Consider the following 22,467-nt stretch of genomic DNA (forward strand, 5'->3'; position numbering starts at 1 on the left):
AAACAATAAAAGCAAGTAGAAAAGTATGTCCCATCATGCCCCCTGTCCGGTGGAGATTCCGTCACATCGTCTCAAGCTCCAGACAGCATGGAGAGGATGATGCACTGACTTTTCTGATTTTGTATAATTTCGAGATTCTTTCAGATTGTTTGATGAAAGTAAGTTGGAATCTTGAAATCACAAAGTGAGCCAGCGATCCAAGCAAATCTGGGCTGTAAGACATTGAAGGTGGTGTACTAAAATAGAGTACAGTTCCACACGATAGCTTCCCTGTGGCGTCACAGAAGCTTCACACTTCATTACTGCAAGGCCAGCGACGTGTGAAGCCATTATGTAGGAGCAGTGGGAAGGGCGGCTTGTGTTTGTGTGTATGTGAGTTGGGTGGATAACCAGGGACTGTGTGTGTGTGTTTGTGTGCGTGTGTGGGGTTCGGTTTGTGGGTGTGGGTGGGGTGGGGGGGACTAATAACGCCCCCTTGCACAAAGTGCTTTCTGGAAGCAGGATCAACCTATTCACATGGAAACATTGTTTAATATATTCAAACAGCTGGGAGGTGTTGTCTGTTGTCCCAGTGTCAAATGAAAGAGGATGAACAAACAGCTGGCAGGGCATTTACTTGCTCCAGAGCTCTGCTTACAACTATACTTTAACAAACTGCATCTGATGCTCATGCATGGCGCAATTTGCAATGAATCACACACTAAATAAGCTCCAAACTACTGTCATGCAACTAAATCCAAGGCTCAGCTACTGTAAGTCCTTTCATCCTGAGGAGAGACATAAACAAATTTGTCCTCTACTTCCACCCAGTGGCTAAAACAAGAAAGCCACACTGCACCCTGGAATGCATTAGTCTGAAGTTAATCCCTGCTGAAATGAAATGTTACCTTTACCAAATTATCACATTTAAGTGTCAGGTATGGTTTTTATTCAGTTACAGACCATTAACTGCAACATCATTTTAAGTGACAGCCCTACAACTCATTTTCCTTTTCCTGCAATTCTGGAAACAAAAAGTTTTTCAGTCTCTTTGGTGGGTTGTGATCATGTGTTCTGCCAAGAGCTATTTGACACTGCCAGCTGCCCACTGAATTTTAAAAGAACTGTTGATTATTTTGGACTCAGCATTTCAATTAGACCAGTGCTGGCATGCCTAGTGCTTGAAGCCTATGAGTGAGTGCACAACTACTTCTGTAACTACAGGACAATCGGTCATCAATTTTCAATCAGGAACTTTGGGATTTGTGGCTATAGCCCAGGTCACTTGTGACTATGCCAACGTTTAGTCTGCAGCCATCAGCACTAAGTGGAGTTTTGGCTGCTGTGTTTAATTTAACAAGCCTGGCTTGAAGCGTGAAAAAGTCACCACAGCCATACTTTAAGTGGGCATTTGACAAAACCTGGATTAATAGACCATAAACTGGAGCCTAATTGAAGCTGGGGAATTGTTGGTGTTGGTGATTTAGTCTGGACTGGGCAATCGTTTTCTACAGGAAGACACCAGAGAACTAAAAAGCAATAAATCAAACAAAGTTGTGTTAGTATTTAAGGAGAGACCAAGGGAACTGTGCCAGTGTTTATGTACTGCAAGTGTATTCATTGGATGTGAATCAAATTGAATGTTTGGCCAAACAGATTACATTCCAAACATTTTCTAACATGTTTTCCTAAACAGTTTACAATTTACCTGAATTTGTAATTTGGAGAAATGCCTCCTACTTATGCAGCTTTCAGTTAGACTTCTATGTTTAAGGTGAGAACAATTTTTAATCTTTAAAATGGAGAAATAAAAAATTAAATGTGCACGTTGAAGTTCAGTCATACAGAGTTAACACATTATTAAAAGGTATAACTTACAAAATGAGGTGTGGCATGTCTTCGTCTGTAGCCAGCTGATTTAATTAATTAATTTTCTTCCAAGTTTTGTTCGTGTTGGCATCTACAAGTTAGTTACCTCTTCGTTTGTTAACCAAATAAGATTTTTTTCCCCAACTTTTTTTTTTCCCCTTAACTTTCTTTTCAGGCAATGTTAAAGGACAGCCGCTCTTTTCGAAGGACCCCAAAGGGCCAAGATGGCTGCGCCCGTGACAAACACCGGGGAGTTTGAAACCTGGCTAAATGATCGGCTAGACTCTCTAGAAGTGGACCGAGAGGTGTATGGAGCGTACATTTTAGGGGTATTACAAGAAGAGGAAAGTGACGAGGAGAAAGCAGACGCTCTTCAAGGAATTTTATCGGCATTTCTGGTGAATATTCCAGGCGGCATGTTGTGCTTAGCTGCCGTGGCTCAGTGCTGCTCATTTGTTGCTGTCCGTCTTCTTGCCTGTGAGGCGGTGCCAGGTGTTAATGCTGATGTCAGCTGGCGATTATAGACACATTTATAGACCTTAGAAACAGCCTTGTCCATAAAAAATGAGGCTAGAGTTCACAGACAGTGGGGTTTGGCTCACTCTTGTCTGCTTTCATGTTAGACAGTGTTCAAAATGGGGAAAATCAGAAGTAGTGATCTGCATTAGTGTGCTGCCACAAAACAAATGAATGGTTTAAAAACAAAACTTGGAATTAACCTCACTGTGCCACTGTGTATATTATGTATTAGCTGTGAATGCATGCAATGTAAGGCTAACTGTACCTCATCTTATGATAAATGAGATGAGGTACATGTATTTATTTAAGAAATACAGTCGCAGAAAAAATTATTAGACCATCAAAAGTCATCAAAAACAATGGTTATGCAATCAAGTACAAACTCCTGTGTGTATCATGTGACTAAAACAGACAGAAAAGAAAACATTGAATGCCTAAAAGCACTGTTTTTGTCAGTACAATGCCATAGATATTCATGTAAGAACTTAAGTGATTTTGGTTATTATCAAGAAATCCATGGAAAATGGATAGATATCAGCTCTGAAATTAAACACTTATGAGCTATTTTTGTTGTTATCATTATAGTTATCATGATAGTTTTTGTAATTTGAACCTTTTTTCCTGGTAGGGGAGGACGGCTCTTTTATTTTCACATTTTCTCCTGTTTTTATTAGGGAGTTTAGGTTAGTTTTCTGTATTTTATTTCTTGCATTTATTTTGGATTCGGCCATTTAGTTTTGAACTTTGAAGAAGATATTTTGTTTGTTGTTCTAGCCGCACCCTCCCCTAACCCTCCTTTAGTTGTAAAAAATAAATAAATAAATAAATATTGTGAACTTTAGTTTTTGACTGACATGCTTGGGAGTTGGGAGGGGACAAAGTGAGCATATTATGTTTGTCCTGGTAAACCCCTCGGCTGGGACGTAATGATTTGTCCAAACAAAATGAACAAGAAATTGAAGAAAACAAGGGTGGCCTAATAATTTTTTCCATGACTGTATTGTAGTCAAATCCACCTAAATCAAGACCAGAGTGTATGGAGACTAAGACAAGACTGAGTCTAGACCAGACGCACGAAACAGGGTTTTCATAAATTATACACATTATAATATATGTCCACACCGATTCATTTTCTTACTTTAGAAGTGAAATAACAATTAGGCTATCATAAACTTCTAAAGGGGGGGGTAGGTGTGTATTGGTCTTACAGATTTCCTCTATATAAGCTGAATTAAAGACCTTCAAATAGAGCTGCAACTGATTAATCGACTCAAAGTGTTCTAAAAAAAAATCATTCAACCACAATTCTCCTGAATCAAAGCTTTGTTTCCTTCATTTCTCTGCTGTTAAACTTTGGTTCCACTGTTGTGTTTCACACGGACGCTTATTGTGACGCACAAAGGAGCTTCATTTCAGGAAAACTGCCATAGAATATCTCCCTTCAATCAATTCGAGTCGATTAATCAAATCAGGACTTTTTGCATTGACTTCAAGCACCTGGTCGATTAATCGGTTGCAGCTCTACCTTAAAAAAAAGTCTAATCTTGAGAAAAAGAGCGCTATTAATGAGTGGACGTCCTTCCATATTCACATTTTATTAAAACATTGACATTTTTAGCATCTTTTTAGCATCAGACACTTAATTTCTTGCATCATACTCAAATTATATGACCTACATTGTGCATTTTTAAATCAGTTCATGGCGGGAATGTATTTATGTAAAAGCCCAAAACACAGGGATCATGTGACAGTTTGAGAAATAATGAAATATAATGCGGTAAGGTCTGACAGCTTCAGAAGTATGAAATTTACAGAGTATTAAAACAGTTGTAGATCCTCACTGGCCTTTCACAGATAACAGATATTGAAGTATACAGTTGACTTTCATAAAACGTATAATAAATGTTTTTAATGGTGTGTTACTGACTTGTGTAATGTGAGTTGTTACTGTGTCTGCAGGATGAAGACACGGTGGACGATGTCTGCAAACAGATCATCGAGCAGTGGACGGAGTATCGCAAACAGTCGGCAGCAAAACGGGACGCAGATGATGGTATTCATTCAGATTCCCTCCCAGATTAAGATTTTTCTCTCTCCTCAACTAGGCTAATCAGGTCTGCAATGTGATATCATGAATTGTGCAAATATACACGCTACTTTTAATTGGCGTGCTATCTGTATGCATTATAAGCTTTCTCTGTGTATGTTCGCGCCACGTCAAATACTACGCGATTAGCAGTTAGGTTTAGGGTTAGCGGTTACGGATATGTAAACCAGAGATTTTGGCGCAAATTGACATGTGATCAAATGGCGTTGAATAACACGCGAAAGGATGAAAATGCGTACGTATTAGGGCTGTGCGATATTGGAAAAAACTGACGTTGCGATTTTTTTACCCTGTAGTATATATTGCGATATGAAAAACTACTCAGGAGGATATAATACCTGTGTGGCGCTGACGTAAATAGTCAAACAAATTAGTTGTTTCCTCTCATTGTGGCGACAGGTGCAAGGTATTGTCGACACAGAACACGTGTTTCAATATCATCCTTCTTGTAGCTGAAATAATTTCAGATAACTGACATTGCTTTTCTTTTTGGCACCAAGTCTGCGTTTTCGGTGATTTTCTCATGTTCGTTGCTCATTTTTCAATGTTGTTACCAGCGATTCACTCTATGTGCAGGGGCGTGATCTACTTCTGCAAACTGATTCAGAACGATTGTGATTGGTGGATCGCTGCGTGCAGTGTGTGTCAGGTACCCACAATGAAATTAGATGAGAACACTTGGAGTTCATTTACCTCCTACATTGCAGGACCTGCGATGTGACTATTGCGTACACGTACATTGCGATGACGATGCTCAAACGATATATTGTGCAGCTCTAGTACGTGTAGCACCTGACATACAACATTTCATGAGATCGGTCTGCATTAAGAATAAAAACTTATCGGCTAAAATTTGCTTAGAGGTCTTATTTATGTCTTTGTGCATAAGAAATCAATATTAATCAATACATTTACAGGATTTCAGTTCTGTTGCAACATGTTGACGATCATATGAACTGTTGTCAGGTCAAAAATGTCCAATTTCATCACAATTAATGCTATATTTTCATGTCACAAATGGCCAAGTTATATTTCAACTGAATTTACCTGAAAAACAAATATTCTGTTCTTTTAGATTACCCAATTTTTCTTACAAGATTATATACTACATATCACGATATATTTTTACAGGTTGCAATATGGAGTATGGTGCTGATCCATCCTGCTTATGTTACACCAATACATACATTAAGAATGTCACACGTCACTTTTTATCAACAGTTTTTTAATAATAAGCATTTTTATAAAGAAACAACAATTCTATATTATTTCCTCTTCAGTATGATGATAAACCATACAATAAATAACTATACTAGTTTTTGCACAGGGATCATTAGTGGAAACGGTGACATGGCTGCTGAGCATCAGTATGATTGGATCTGTAACAACCATGTCACATCCGTCCACTGCCACATTTTGTGTTTTTGTGTCAGCTGTTATTGTTTTAGATCCACAATACTAACATTTATGAATAAGAGGAGAATTAGCAATAGTAAGTATATAAGTTTATTACTAATAAAGTACTGGTACTGACCAGATCATCATGGGTAATGTCACGTCCGTCCACCAGTAAAAGTTTTCATACACGTGCTATTCAAAATCCAATATTTCTGAAAATATAGCCTCCACTGTCAAATAATATCAGTAGTCTGTGCACAAATGTATTATTATTTCAACACAGTTCTATGCATTTCTTACAACTTTTTTTTGACAAAAATGGCCACTCATTTGACCCCCTAAGTGAATTTTAGCCGTTATCCATTTTCATTTACAAAGCTATTCTGTAATCACAGACAATAACTAAATAAATTTTAAAAATGCTGTCCAAAGTTAGATATAAAGAATACTCTGCTCATCATGCTTTTCAAATCTCACTAAAATAAATCAAAAACAGTTTTTCTCCAAATTCTGCCTCCCGCACCAGGTAAAGCTAAAGGAAAACAGCAAACGTACAGAAAGATTAGCTCTTTAAATGTAAATGGTTAACTTCCTGAGAGATTAAAAGTTCCTCAGAGTGGAAAAGTGACTTTTTTCGCTCTGAGGACTATTTCTGCCAAAAAAGTAAATTTCAAAGGCTTTACTTTGAACAGACATGTTTACTGTGTACACAAGCATAAGGATGTCTGATGCTTTAAGCTCAGATGGGTGCTGCAGTCTCATTCCATTAAATACACCTCAGAAGCAGCTACTTTATAGTCAGAGCAGTGTCGTCATTTATTTAGAGTTCAAATGGGTGCCTTGTGTTGAGTAAAAATCTGCCTTTTTTTTCCCTCCATCATTAGTTGAGGTCCAGGCCATCGCGAGTATGATAGAAAAACAGGCTCAGATTGTGGTGAAACAGAAGGAGGTATCCGAGGAGTCGAAGAAAAGGAAAGAAGCTCTCCTGGCTCAGTATGCCAATGTAACAGATGAAGAGGAATATCCTTGATTGTTGTAATTGTAAGGTTACAACTACGGCTGTGAAATTTGGTCACTAAGTCATATTACAATGATTATAGGCATTGTTGCAGTTATTAGTGTAGCTGATTGGTTATGAAGGAAAATGCATAAGTTTGCAGTTTGAATTTTTGTATTTTTTCTTTCTTCCAAACTTAAAGAAGCATAAAAAAATCAACTTTCATTTAACAAGTGATATTTTTTCCCATTTCTGCAGTTACACCCTAAATTAGGGGTGTCAAACTCATTTTCGTTCACTGGCCACATTCAGCCCAATATGATCTGAAATGGGCCGGAATGGTAAAATAATAACATAATAACCTATAAATAAACTTTTTAAGTCTAACTTCTATGTTTTAGAGTGAAAAAAGTAAAACTATATCATGAAAATGTTTACATAAAAAACTATCCTTTAAATAAATTGTGAAAGACATGAACAAACTAAAATTTATTAAGGAAAATAAGTGCAATTTTAACAATATTATCCCTCAGCTTCTCATTTGCAGATGCTCATTACTACTTACAGATCACAGTGGATCTACAAATACACAAAACCTTTAGTAACAGGCAGAATATTGGTCAAATTGCACTTAATTTTCTTTAGACATTTCAGGTTCATATTTATTCAGGTTATTCACATTTTATAGTGAAAGGATAGTTTGTACATGTAAATATTTTCAAGTAATTTTACTTTTACACTAAAACAAAGAGAAAAAATTAGAGTCGTCACTATTTATAGGTTATTATGATAGTATTTTACTGGTCTGGGCCACCTTTTTGAATTGACTGAGGCTCCTGAACTAAAACGAGTGTTAATTTCTTAAGTGACATTTTTTGTATTTACAAATTCATCCCACGGGCCGGATTGGACTATTTGGCGGGCTGGTTTTGACACCTGTGCCCTTAATCTGAGCCTTTACATTGCAGTCTGTTGTGATTCTATAAACCCATATGGTGAGATTTGAGTAACTGTGCACATCCTGTCACAACCACGCTCACAATACACGAAGAACAAATTATAGTTTTGTTTCTCCTCTTTTTCTATAATTTTCTGCACAAAATTCATTCCTAATGCTGAAGATGTCAGTTCTTTCCTTGACAAAAGCACTGAATGTGAAGAAGCGGAGCCAGCGAGTGGAAATGCCATCTCTGCAAATGAGAAATGTATCCTTTCTCAAAGTTTTCAAATAAAAATCACATTGAGTGTTACTGTCTTTAGAGCAGAATGACTGGAGAATGCCTACAGTGGTGATGTGTGTAGTAGGTACTTGTACCCAGTTGTCCTTTACTGAAACGTGTCAGCCTTGTTCAGGAACACCAACGTGGAGGAAGTACTGAACAGACAAAAGCAAAAGCGAGATCAGGCCCGTGAAGATGCCCAGAAGAAGAAGGAAACGGACAAGATGCAAAGAGAGAAGGACAAACTAGCCAAACAAGACCGGAAAGAGAAGGAGAAGAAGCGCACACAAAAGGGCGAACGCAAAAGATAAAGGCCAAGAGAAAGGACACTTTGTATGTGAAGAGATTTTGTTATAAAACAAAAATGAAAACCATGACTTCCTCTTTTTAGCTAAACGTTAAACGGCACCTTCAGTGAACATGACTTCATCAAACCCTTCTTGTTCATTGCTCTTTAAGTCTCTATATGTAAAGTAAAATGTACCGGATGTTGTTCAGGTCCCAATTTATTTCTCCTGGACACTGATTTGAGTGGATATAGGCAGATGTTTTCTAGGACTAAAACTTACTGTTTATGGTGTTTTATACTGTAAGTGTCAGTATAAGATCTACTTAAGTGTTGAACACACTTAAGTTGCCCCTGAAATGATCAAAGAAACACACATTATGTTGACAAAAACGAAGGATCGGCTGAGTGATCCAGTGTGTTTGCTGATTTTATGAATGCCTTTAAATTCTTCATCCGTTGCATTGAAAGCTCATACTATCCGTTTTTGATTCTTTAGGTTTTAGTTTTTCAATCTATGCATTATATCTGAGAATGCGAACAAAGAAGTGGTTACAAAGTTATACCTCAAACACGTCATGTACCATAATTTGTATGTTTATTTTGGGGTGCACCATCTTTTTAAATTAATAAACGCAAACCTGCTTAATTTGGATTTCTTTATTTTAAAATGTCTGGTTTACAGAACAAGTATGCAGAGAAGAAACATGAACAAGAAAAGCACATGAAAGGGAGCAACTCTCCTCATATTATTTCTAATGCTGATTATAACACTGAACACTGGCACACTGCTGTAGGTTTTGTTGCAACTTTTAAAGCAAATTGTAGATAAATACAACACCTTTCTGATTGATTTCACATTAACTAAAAGCTTCAAAAATGAAAGAGTTTAGAATTCAGCATGTTAAGGTTGTGATGCTAGAGTCTAACTTGGCTACATTCACCAATAAGAACAAAACTCGTAGAGAAATTGTGATGACACTTAAAATTAAAACGACCTTTTTATAAATGTTTATCATAGGTACAACTTAACCAACTTTCAGATCCATAAAACTATTGATGTGATAACAAGATGGTAAATTACAGAATGAAACCCCATATGCTGTGAAATAATTGGAATATTTCAGACAATATTTGAAGTCAACATGTTAATTTTAGTCTGTTTTTGGGAATACTCAGAACTGAAGTTCCATTATACTCCAATAAATAAAACAATGAAATAATCACTGCAATCCACATAAATAAGTGTCTTTAAATACAATGGTGACAGAGGAACATTATCTTAATTTGGAACAGACACTAATTGACTAAATGAAGTTAAGATGCAGCAGGATAAATTACATTTCATGCACTACCTACATATGAAAAGTGGACCACCTGGCCTCCAGACTTCAAATTGTTAAACTCATATTCTGCAGTGATCACCAAGTTACAGGTAAAACGTCACTACATACTTATAGGTTAATCAATCAGTAAGAACATTTGTTTTTAAACACTGCTGCTGATGGGGATTTATATAATTAGGACATGTTGGTGTGGTTTTAAATGAACCAACACTCACTTAATCATGTTTGTTGCAAGCTAAATTATAACTTAAAAGAGCATCCGTCATACGGAGAGGGGCATTTCTCCATAGGAACATGTTGCTCCACCCTCTTGAGTTTTGGCAGTGCCTTCTGGACGGCACGAGCCAGGGCTGTGCGGAGTTTGCTTGTAGTAGTAACTAGATCCTTCAGGGCGACAACCAACTTCAATGTGTCTACGAAAAATAAATAAATAAATAATAAAAACTAGAGCCCAAACCAAATTAGAAACATGTCTGCAGTGTCATGTGTGTTACCTCTCTCCTCGGTGAAATTAGCCTGACGTTGGTGTTGGGACATGTGAGCGAGTTCCTCCTTGGACCTTGCATGGACGATGTAAATAGCAGTAAGATGCCTGAACAGGGCAATGTGGACGTTGGTATGAAGATGAACGCTGCATAGACATTCCATTTTGTCCAGAAGGCTGGCCACCTGCATCGCACCAGCAACAGAAATAGAGGCATACATAACATATTTGTTTATGTGTCCTGGTGGTGGAACAGAACACGTATGGCTGCTGTAACAAAATTCACCTGCAGATGGAAGTATAGCAACAGTTAAATTCAGGGCTCTTACCCGTGCTTGTTCTCTCAGCTGATTCACAACGAGGTGCTCAAGTCTTGTGGGGTTTGGTGGAGTTTTGAGGAGACTTGGGTTGATCTCCCCTGCAGTCCATTTCCCAAGAAATGTCTGAGAAAGGATGATTTCTGTCTAAAATACAAAGGAAATAAGACCATATAATACAATGAATGACTGAATAATGGCTACAAACAGTTTTGTAGGTGACAGTGGCCATCTGAACATGGTGTTTAAAGATAATATAGTAGATAGTACACTTTCCCCTAAATGTACCACTGTAATACAGTACTTAAATGTACAGCTTTTTTATTCTACAGCTATTCAAATGTCAGTGAACTTTGACAGATCTCTAATCTCAACCAGACAATTACCTGATTAAATAAACAAAGACTAAATGTGTCACCTTACCTTCTTTCTCTCTTTTTCCAAACACCTCCACTGTACGTAGCATTCATCCAGATAGAGGTAAAGTTCGCTCACACGTCCTCCTTGTCTCTTCATCCTAGAGAGTGTCATGATTGATTCCATGCCATGAGTGTTTTCTACTCCACGGCTCATCGTGTCACTTAGAGAGGGGTTGAGACCTGCTGGTTCGTTGCATGACATACCAGTCAGATCCATGCCTGACACACTAGTTTCATAGGCAGCTGTAGATTTGGAGAAGTTTGACTTGATGGGTAGGCTGGAATGCCTTCTAGGGTCATTTATAGAATAGGAAAGAGGCGTGAACTGCATTGTATTCCTTGTACTGATCATGTCATTTTCCCCATAAAATGTCTGCATGCCATCAGTGAAATCAAAGTAGGGGTTTTGTGAGAGGGATTGCTTCTTTTCTTTCTGTACCATTTCAGTGTCTGTCAGAGGTACTGTTGAGAAATGTTTTCCAAAAAATCTCGCCATCCCTTTCTTTTCCTTCTGCATTTGTGGCTTGATCTTGTTCTGCATCTGGCCCTGCTGGATGGGATGTTTCGAGTACTGGTTCATGTTAATAGAGAGTGACATGTTCCCTCGGTTCACCGTCATCTTGTTCTGGTATTGGTTTGAGGGATATAAAGACATAGAGAGTGGCTTTGGTTTCTGGAAGTACTCTGTATTTTGGAGACCAAACCCAGGTAGATCTTGAGGAACATCACGCTTGATCGTCTGTTTTCTCATTTCTCCATTTCTTTCCCTTTGCATTGACCCATATTCTGCTACCGGCTGTTTCTGGATCTGTGTTGAAGCACTTTTTTTTGGCACTAAAGGACTGGTGTTTAACCATGCTGTGGTGTCTTCATGCTGCATCCTCACTGTCTGCATGTGCATGTTTGGGAAGTCATCTTGATATGCAGTATCCTGGTCACCACCAGCTATGAATGACTGAAAACTGCTAACAAGTTGGTTGATGTCCTGTGGCGTGTACTGATCACTTGTCAGCCTGCCAATAGCCTGAACGTAGTGATCTACAGAGTGTGAATCAATGAGTGGACTGTTCCTTTCACGTTGAGGTCCGAAGACATCATTGAGATCAGGGAAATTATTCATCAGCTGTCTATTGCCTCTGTTTTTATCCACTGCCATGCCATCATAATTTCTCTGTTTCTGTGACAGGTTATTGTTTGCCATGTTGGGCACAGGTAGCCCTGGTGGAGGATTCTGAGGAGTAAGGGTGGAGATGTCCCTGTCTCCATTGGTAAAATGAAAGAGCTGATTAGCAGTGCCATTTGACTGCTTGTAAACCTCACCATCCCTGTTGTCCATTGCTTGTCCCTGTATGTTACTGAAGGACTCACGAGATGCATAGTTTGGAGGAAAGGCAGAGCTATTTTGTGTTTTGGCTCCTGATTGAAAATACTGCAGGAGTTCTTCTTGGAGTATCTTTGGAGACCAGATGGGGTTACACTGAATAGGGTTCCTAAGAAGATATATATGCACAATATACATATTATACTCTTTTTATGACACAGACTAAACAATACTGAATACAGGGTTTTCCATAGGTTTTTTCCAATAAAAATTGCAAACTTCCATACATTTTGGATATCGTATCTATATATGAATTGTGAAAATCTACATTAGATAAAACAAGTATCCAAAAAGTTTGAAGAGTCTACTGGAGAAGAACTGCAACCATTACAACTAATTACTCTTCATTTTTCCACATTCATTTTACATTAATGTAGCTTATGTTACGCCAAAATGTCTCGAATGCTACTAACACACCTTATAATATTAGGGAAAAACATGCTGAATACATAAAATACAATATAACAGGAATCCTGGTCAAGTATTCACTAAAAAATTAAAATCTTTAAAGCTGACATACCCCTCACTGTAGAAGCTGTCGTGTGAATCTGCCTCATCCAGAATGTTTGACACTAGACTCTGCAGATCGGTCTCTCCATCACAGTCTGGAGTGTGCGGAGGATTTCTTGAGAAAAAAAGTAATAAAAAATAAAACAATAACTCTGAGGTCAACCTGATTTTAAAAAAACACTCATTCAAAAGAGGAGCAGTGACATATCCTCATAGTTCTTTATCTTAAATATTGAAATACATAACAGTTGTAATATATTGCACACAACACTCATTTATACAGACACAATACTAAGCATATTTGAAATTGAATACCTGTATTTAATGTTCTGCACACAATTAATAAGGTTATATGGATCATCATTGGCATTGTGAGACCAAAGCACATTAGATGACATGTCCTGATTGTGCAGTGACACACTGGGGATGGACCCAAAGGGCACTGCCACATTTTCATTGCTCCACCCACCTGCACTGACACTGGACTGAAAAATAGAGAAGAAAGACCTCATCAAAGTAAAGCTAACCTGACAAAATACATATTACCACAGTAATTTTCTCTCACACAAAGCAGACTGATGCATGTTCAAACATATATAATCTAACATTTAAGTAATTTGTCTTAATCTAGTAAAGAACACAACTAAGAAAACACAGACAAGAAACATTTAGCTGAAAGTTACCTTTCATATGTGTTTGGAATGTAGTCAAAATATGCTAATAAGGGGGAAGAGAGCTTGTCCCTTTGCCAAAATGTGTATTTGGTCTGTCATTATATGTCAACAATGTTGCCAACAATGTTATCTTTGATGTTATCACTAAAAAGGTTATAATCATACTACGTATGTATCATTTAATTGTATTAGACTGTATTTAACTGTATTGGGTATGCCCATTATTTGAATTGTTTGTGTTTTTATCAATATGATGAGATAAACACAATTCATTTGCTAACGGAAATTTAATTGTCCTTTAGCTCAAATGTTGTAGGTCACCTGTGTGGTCTTCTTCCTATGCTAATCTGCTGTATCTGTAATTTCTGACATAAAAATGTCATTCTATACAATTTAAGCACATACAGAGATTCAGTTATAATAATAGTCCCATGATGATTTGATTTTTCTGTGATTTAAAGTAATTTGTAACATTTTTTGTTTCATCCTCAAATTTATTCAGGCAATTTTCTGGTCACAGACCATGAACGCTAGCTGCTGATGTTAAATTAGTTGTTTTGTGTCAAAGTTCAGGAGTCTCATGTCATTATATAGCAGAGAGATTCAAAGATCAAGTGAGAATCACCTCAGGAGAGCAACATTTCAAGAGAGGAGATGGTTGACATGTACGACAGCTTCAGCAAGGGATGTTTTTACATCTTTCAATAGTTATATAATAGTTATGTAAGAAGTGAGTCGACATAAAAAAAATTAGGAATAAAGTCAGTGATTTCAAGTAAACATACATCACTTATCCTGTACAAATGTGACACATGAAAAAAAGATACAAGGAATTAATTTCCCAAGGTCTCACGGTTATACTGACAATCTCCGATTACTTTTGAATATTTAGCTATCATTGTAGGTCTAAAGCCATTGTCACACTGCCCATCTGTAAAAATGTGCAACATACACACAATTAAATCTTCTTTTATGCGCCTCATCACATAAAATGTGTTATATGCTACAATGGAGCCTGGCTCCTTTTTTGCTAAACTGGAAATGCAAACACTCATTTAGCATTTGACATTTGTCATATAATGTAATTCAAGTTATTTTAATGACTGTACATGCTTATATTTAATAGTTCTGGGTGCCAAGTATCAGGCATACGTCAGCTAAGATTAAATTTAACTTACTTGGCTAAAATGGTGATCAATGTCAAAACCAGACAAATAAATATTATAGCTTTCTGGGAAATGTAAAAATCGTCAGCGTTAAGTTGATTACATCGTGAACACCAAAATACAGTGTCAATTATTTTGCCAATGTCATTAAAAAAGTCAGACAGGGTTTCTACAGGTATCAGCAAATCTAATTTAATATTTTTGGGTTGTTTTTTTTTTTTTTTACTTTATTTTTCTTATTTTACTACAAACATGGTTAAACATACACAACACAAACAGCAGGATCAGGGAGTCACAACTTGCATAGAAAAAATTATAATACAGAAATAGATAAGCATTCTCACACAGTGTACATGTATATATATGTTACAACTGCTTAAGCAGGTTTAAGCAGGTAGCATTTTTGAAGTTACTGAGCTAAGAAAAGGGTCCATTTTTTCCAATGTTCTTCTTCTACATCCTTTATCAGCCTCAGATAATTTAATGCTTTTTAATGCCACTTGAAACAAATTTAATGCCCACGTCCAACAGCAGATACAGTTTTATATATAGTTTTATGACGGTTTACCGTCGACAGGCTTTAACCACGTTTTGAATCGTTCCTCCTCCAACCACTTCTGCTGAAACTTGCATTTTCATATTTTTCCAACATTTGCTTATATTCCCTCCGCTCTTTCGCCACGGTATGAGCACACTCACACAGCACGTCGCATTCCAAGCATCCGGTGCTATGACTTCGTGTATCGGCCATAAACAATAGCCAATTAAAGGGTTCCGCCTGTCAATCATCACACTGTACTTCCGATCAAAAGTATTAAATCTTCATATAATCAAAATAAATTGTGAATAACAATGTTTTTTGCCATCAAGTGTATTTAATTTTTAAATACCTCTGGACATAGAATTTAATGCTTTTTAATGCAATTTAAGGCTTAAATTTTCACAAATTCTATTTTAATAACTTTTGATGCTTTTTAATGACCCGCATTAACCCTGTCAGTACTTACCTCACGTTGATACAAGGGAAAGAGCGAATTTGTCTGTGCGCTCTGAGGCCCGTTGAATGCCATTTTGAAGTCCCGTGAACTTGATTCCTTATTTCATTACTGGCCTGGCAGAAGACATGAATATACTTAAAAACACTTGATGTAATAATTTTAATGACAGAAGCTAGTTTATGAAGTTTTTCAGAGGAACCGACTAATCTAGCGAACTAGCCGTTAACATCTGTGCGTCAAGCTAGCAAGCTGTCGATGTTGTCTTGGATAAAACACACAAAATTAGGTTTTCAGTTAAATCTTGTTTTATTTCTTGTAATTTAGAGATGATGTTGTAAATATATATCCATACATACCTGCGTAACATTAATGATGTGAACTTTTGGAGTTCAACAGTCCGCTTCCATTTCAGCTCAAAATCCTGAAGAGTCCTCGAGCACCTCGACCTCGAGGCCTCTGAGCGTTGATAGCGGCCTCGCGACCTGAGCGCACATTGGTTGATTTTTTTTGGTCTCGGACCAATTAAAGTAAAGTAGGAAACCTGACTGCATAGCAACATCTGAAGTGACGCATATAATGTTCTATACTAATTCTGTTCAGTATAAGTTTGATGTTAATGCTCAGTCTGGGAAAAACATTATGCTTCTCTATGGAAATCTTTAGAATATATTGTCAGTTTGGGTTAATAAAGTTGAGGGGGAAAAAGTGGAGACCATAGTTGTCTACTAATAAACAAAATTCATGTAGTACGTTGTAATATGTTTCTTTTCCTACTTTTACAATGCATTTCAGGCAACAACTAACTAAATTAATGTAAAATCAGTGTAGAGCAGGGGTGTTAAACTCATTTTAGTTCAGGGGCCACATTCAGCTGAATTTGATCTGAAGTGGGCCAAACCAGTAAAATAATAACATAATAATATATAAATAATGTCAACTCCAAACTTTTCTCTTTATTTTATGGTGAAAAAGGTAAATTAAACAATGAAAATGATTACATCTACAAACTGTCCTTTCAAACAATGTGAATTACTTGAACAAACTGAAAGAATAAGTGTAATTTTAACAATATTCTGCCTCAGTTTGTCAGTTCCACGTGTTCATTATAACGTACAGATCACAGCGGATCAACAAATACACACAACATTTAGTATCAGGTAGAATGTTGTTAAAATTGCACTTTTTTTTTCTCAAGACATTTTAGGTTGTTCACATTTGTTCAGATTATTCACATTTTTTGTGAAATTATACTTTGTTTTAGTGTAAATACATGAAAATATTTATATTTACAATGAGAAAAATGTGGAGTTGTGAGTATTTATAGATTATTATGAAAGAATTTTACCGGTCTGACCTACTGGAGATTGAATTGGTCTGCATGTGGAACCTGAACTAAAATGACTGTTAATTTCTTAATATCTATTTTTGTATTTCACAAATTCATCCCAAGGGCCAGACTGGACCCTTTGGCGGGCCGGATTTAGCCCCTGGGCTGTATGTTTGACACTTTTGGTGTTGAGGGTATCAATATTTTAGCTAATTAAAATGACATTTCCAAGGTACACAGATATAGTAAGAGGTAAAGGACCCTACCACCTGAACAGGTGGGGGGGGGGGTAAACAAACAACAAACAAATAAACAACAACAGAATTTGATGTCTGCTCACGTACACTAAATATATAGCCATATCTAAACATAGATGTCCATATTCTACCAGAATGTTAGTAGTTCCAAAAATCTGTCTGTCCCATCCTCCCCTTCTCCCCTCTAACTATTGACGGCAGAGGACTTAAACAGAATCACACTTAAACAGTTTACATTTCGTTATCTTAAGTCCTATTAGTGAAATTACATGGTTTTATAAATCAATAAATCCTGCAGACCCAAATACTTTTTTTTTTAAATTGAACTAGTGAAAATTACAAACTCTCAACAAGGATAATAATACAGTAATACAAATTAACATTAGTAAAATAAAGTACAAAAAAATCATGGGGATATATAAGGCTGCAGACCCAATACTGTTTCAGTGTTCACTAGTGAGTACCTGAACATCCAAATGGGTCATATCTGCTGTCAGTGAAAAGCTGGGAAATTGCATTTTACCTGAGTTATTGTCAAACTTGTGAATTAACCAGTATTATAAATGTACTTAAAGTCACAAGCAATAAGTGAGGAGTTGTTATGCTCTAGACTGTGGATTTTTGATGCAATGGGGAAACTTTCTTACTTGGTTTATTTAATCTAATCAAAGATACTTGTGCAGTTATTATGTTTAATTTCCCAGGTTCTTCTTACCAAACATGTCATTAAAAGCTCTCTGGAAGTCTCCTCCCACCCATGGAGTTTGTACGGAACTTGAAAGTCTAGTTGTACTACGTAATCCAGCTGTTCTGTCAAGTTTATTTGGGAGCAGGGCTAAAACCAGCACAGGGGAACTAATTTCAAAATAAAAGCATTCACTTTAGAATTATAAAGTCAAAGAAACAGACAAGTGATATCATAATATAACGTATTAGGTATTATTTAGCCAAGCTCCTGCAGAAAGAGGTATTATAAAGTAAATAACCACATTTAAAGCCTGGGATATGTTGTAACTAAACACTCAGGTGCTGTGTTCCAGTGCAAATATGAGGAACTTTACTTGAGCATTTTTATTTTATGCAATTGTATATGTTACTTCTACATCACCGTATTTGTCAGACAGCTTAAATTTTTTTCAGACTTCTGCTTCTGTCTTCTTCCTGTCCAGTAAAAACCACACATTTTTTAAACTTATTTTTAGACATATGTGGTTCTGTGCTGCAAATATATGATGATCTTGTAAAATATGATACATTACTGGAGGTTAAATGACTCAGCTTACTCAAATTTGACTAACATTAGACATTTGCAACAGTAAGTTACATCATGCACATTCAGACAATGGAATAGAATAGAATAGAATAGAATAGAATAGAATAGAATAGAATAGAATAGAATAGAATAGAATAGGGGGAATTCAAGTTTTCCAGCAGCTCAGAAATAATTCACAATACAACAACTATGCACAGGTGCATATATAAAAGTTGCATAGTAAAATTAAACTAAAGAGAGTATGAAATAAAAGAAAAGTTAAAAAAAAAAAAAGAAAAAAAAAAAAAGAGAGCTATTGTTTTATTAAATATCATACTATACATATATACTATATCATGGTGCTCTGTAGCCCCGACACCACCACCCCACCCACTACCACCATATACTCGTGTTTTTATATATAGGTCTTTTTTTATTGTTATTATTATTATTATTATTATTATTATTATTATTATTATTATTATTATTATTGTACAAAGGTCTTTTTTATGTGTATATTATTTATTATATAAGCTAAAATTTACTTAGGGGGTCAAATAAGTGGCCATTTTTGTCCAAAAAAAAAGTTGTAAGAAATGCATAGAACTGTGTTGAAATAATGCTAATACATTTGTGCACAGACTACTGATATTATTTGACAGTGGAAGCTATATTTTCAGAAATATTGGATTTTGAATAGCACGTGTATGTGAAAACTTTTGCTGGTGGACGGACGTGATATTACCCATGATGATCTGGTCAGTACCAGTACTTTATTAGTAATAAACTTATAGACTTACTATTGCTAATTCTCCTCTTATTCATAAATGTTAGTATTGTGGATCTAAAACAATAACAGCTGACACAAAAACACAAAATGTGGCAGTGGACCGATGTGACATGGTTGTTACAGATCCCATCATACTGATGCTCGGCAGCCATGTCACTGTTTCCACAAATGACCCCTGTGCAAAAACTAGGATCAGAATTATTTATTGTATAGTTTATCATCATACTAAAGAGTAAATAACAATATAGAACTGTTATGTCTTTATAAAAATGCTTATTATTAGAAAACTGTTGATTTAAAAAGTGACGTGTGACATTCTTAATGTATGTATTGGCGTAACTTAAGCAGGATGGATCAGCACCATACTCCAGATTGCAACCTGTAAAAATAAATCATGTAATATGTAGTATAGAATCTTGTAAGAAAAATTGGGGAATCTAAAAGAATAGAATATTTGTTTTTCAGGTAAATTCAGTTCAAATATAACTTGTCCATTTGTGACATAAAAATATAGCATTAACTGTGATAAAATTGGACATATTTGACCTGAAAACATAGTTCATATGACCATCAACATGTTGCAACAGAACTGAAATCCTGTAAATTTGCATAACTTGCATTTACCAACACAAAGTTCCTTTGGGGATTCACTTATATTGATTTCTTATGCACAAAGACATAAATAAGACCTCTAAGCAAATTTTAGCTTATATAGATTTTATTGGGCTAAATCTGGGACCTTGGATATCAAATTGCATGCCATCTCACGTGTAAATGTGTGCTGGTATGACAATAAAGTTTCTTGAATCCTTAAATCCTCAATATTATAAAATTATTATTGCACAAAATTCAAGAACAACACAGATAACACAATTTTGCTACTGTTTTTCATACATTTGATAATACTTGCTGACTTTTACTCTGAATGCAAACATTTTCATTGTTGCTTCGTCCATCATTTTATTTTGTAAGGAAACACCGGAAGTGCTTCGACTATCACTGTTGCCTTCACTATCATGAGCGAGTCGGAGTTGTGGAAAAGAAGTTAGTTTCCAGTGTTCAAAGCGGACTGCAGAAACACAAAGGGAGCTGCGTTCAGGTGTCCAGTCCCAGACCTCTGCCCTTCACTTGTTTATTCTCTGCTGCTCATGCGCAGGAACACACTTCCAGTAAGCTGAAGTAAACTTTCCTAAAGATGGATTTGGCTCAGATCTGGTGCGTATTCCTGCTGCCTGTGCTCATATCGGCCCAGTACCAAGGGGACAACGGAATAGTGGTCCCGGAGCATGGATTCTGCCAGCCCATTTCCATCCCCCTGTGCACGGACATAGCCTACAACCAGACCATCATGCCCAACCTGGTGGGCCACTACAACCAGGAGGACGCAGGACTGGAGGTGCACCAGTTCTACCCGCTGGTGAAGGTACAGTGTTCGCCCGAGTTGAAGTTCTTCCTGTGCTCCATGTATGCGCCCGTGTGCACCGTTTTGGAGAAGGCCATCCCACCCTGCAGGTCCATCTGTGAGAGAGCCAAGCAGGGCTGCGAGGCGCTCATGAATAAGTTCGGCTTCCAGTGGCCGGAGCGTCTGCGCTGCGAGAACTTCCCCGTGTTAGGAGACGGACAGATCTGCGTGGGACAGAACGACTCCTCTCCTCCCACGGTCCCACCTCTCATACCTGGCCCGGTCACCCAAGATGTTTCCCTGATCTCCACACATGACAAACCCTTCAGATGTCCTCCTGTTCTCAGAGTACCCCCATATCTGAACTATAAGTTTCTAGATGAGAAGGACTGTGCAGCCCCCTGTGAACCTTCCAGGTACATGTTTTTCACTGACAAAGAGATCCAGTTCTCACGCATATGGATTCTGGTGTGGTCTGTGCTTTGTTGTGCTTCTACTTTATTCACAGTTACCACCTATTTAGTGGATATGCAGAGGTTCAGATACCCCGAGAGGCCTATCATCTTCTTATCCGGATGCTACACTATGGTCTCCATCGCCTACATCGCTGGTTATTTCCTGGGGGACAAAGTGATTTGCAACGATAGCTTCGGCCTTGACGCCTACAAAACTGTGGTCCAAGGCACCAAAAAAGAAGGGTGCACCATCCTCTTTATGATGCTCTATTTTTTCAGCATGGCCAGTTCCATCTGGTGGGTGATCCTGTCTCTCACCTGGTTCCTGGCGGCAGGTATGAAATGGGGCCACGAGGCCATCGAGGCCAACTCTCAGTATTTCCACCTGGCAGCCTGGGCGGTGCCGGCGGTGAAGACCATCAGCATCCTGGCCATCGGTCAGATCGAGGGCGACGTCCTCAGCGGCGTCTGCTTCGTCAGTCACAGCAACCTAGACCCTCTTAGGGGCTTCGTTTTGGCTCCCCTCTTCATTTACCTCTTCATCGGGACCTCCTTCTTGCTGGCCGGTTTCGTGTCACTGTTCCGAATCCGCACCATCATGAAACACGACGGCACCAAGACGGAGAAGCTGGAGCGGCTCATGGTGAGGATCGGGGTGTTCAGCGTGCTCTACACCGTTCCTGCTACCATTGTCATCGCCTGCTTCTTTTATGAGCAGGCCTTTCGCCCTTACTGGGAACGCAGCTGGATCAGCCATAACTGCAGGAGCCTGGCCATCCCCTGCCCCATGTACACCGGGCCCCGCATGACCCCTGATTTCACTGTGTACATGATTAAATACCTGATGACCCTCATAGTTGGTATTACTTCTGGTTTCTGGATCTGGTCTGGGAAGACTTTGCACTCCTGGCATAAGTTTTACACACGGCTGACAAATGGCAAACAGGGCGAGACCACTGTTTAAAAAAAAAAAAAAAAAGGACATCTATATGATGCTGAGATTGACTTGTGTATTATTACTTGTTTCTCATGTGATTGGTAAGTACACCCTTAGCAGTTGTAGCTTTATAACAGCTCTATAACTATACGTGCATGCTGAACTGAGGGTCTAGGGCAGGGGTGTCAAACATGCAGCCCGGGGGCCAAAACCGGCCCGCCAAAGGGTCCAATCCGGCCCGTGGGATGAATTAGTGAAATACAAAAATGACACGGAAGTAATTCACAATCAAGGATGTTACAATAATTATAGGTCAGTTCAATCTAAAGTGGGTCAGACCAGTAATATACTATCATAATAAACTATAAATAATGAAA

At 37.6% G+C, this 22,467-nt stretch overlaps 2 protein-coding genes across 2 annotated transcripts; both read left to right on the forward strand.

Moving 5' to 3' along the window:
• Positions 1 to 2,063: 2,063 nt before the first annotated feature.
• ccdc43 (coiled-coil domain containing 43) lies at positions 2,064 to 9,024 on the forward strand. The gene is made up of 5 exons (XM_030142384.1): positions 2,064 to 2,246; positions 4,327 to 4,420; positions 6,757 to 6,892; positions 8,019 to 8,074; positions 8,213 to 9,024. The coding sequence occupies exons 1-5, from the start codon at positions 2,073 to 2,075 to the stop codon at positions 8,398 to 8,400; spliced, it is 648 nt and encodes a 215-aa protein (XP_029998244.1). The 5' UTR covers positions 2,064 to 2,072; the 3' UTR covers positions 8,401 to 9,024.
• Positions 9,025 to 20,338: 11,314 nt separating this feature from the next.
• LOC115424970 (frizzled-2) lies at positions 20,339 to 22,201 on the forward strand. The gene has a single exon (XM_030142396.1). It carries the CDS (start codon positions 20,492 to 20,494, stop codon positions 22,115 to 22,117), a length of 1,626 nt encoding a protein of 541 aa, XP_029998256.1. The 5' UTR covers positions 20,339 to 20,491; the 3' UTR covers positions 22,118 to 22,201.
• The last annotated feature ends 266 nt before the right edge of the window (positions 22,202 to 22,467 follow it).

This window comes from Sphaeramia orbicularis, chromosome 8 (assembly GCF_902148855.1).
Source record: "Sphaeramia orbicularis chromosome 8, fSphaOr1.1, whole genome shotgun sequence".
Lineage (NCBI taxonomy): Eukaryota > Metazoa > Chordata > Actinopteri > Kurtiformes > Apogonidae > Sphaeramia > Sphaeramia orbicularis.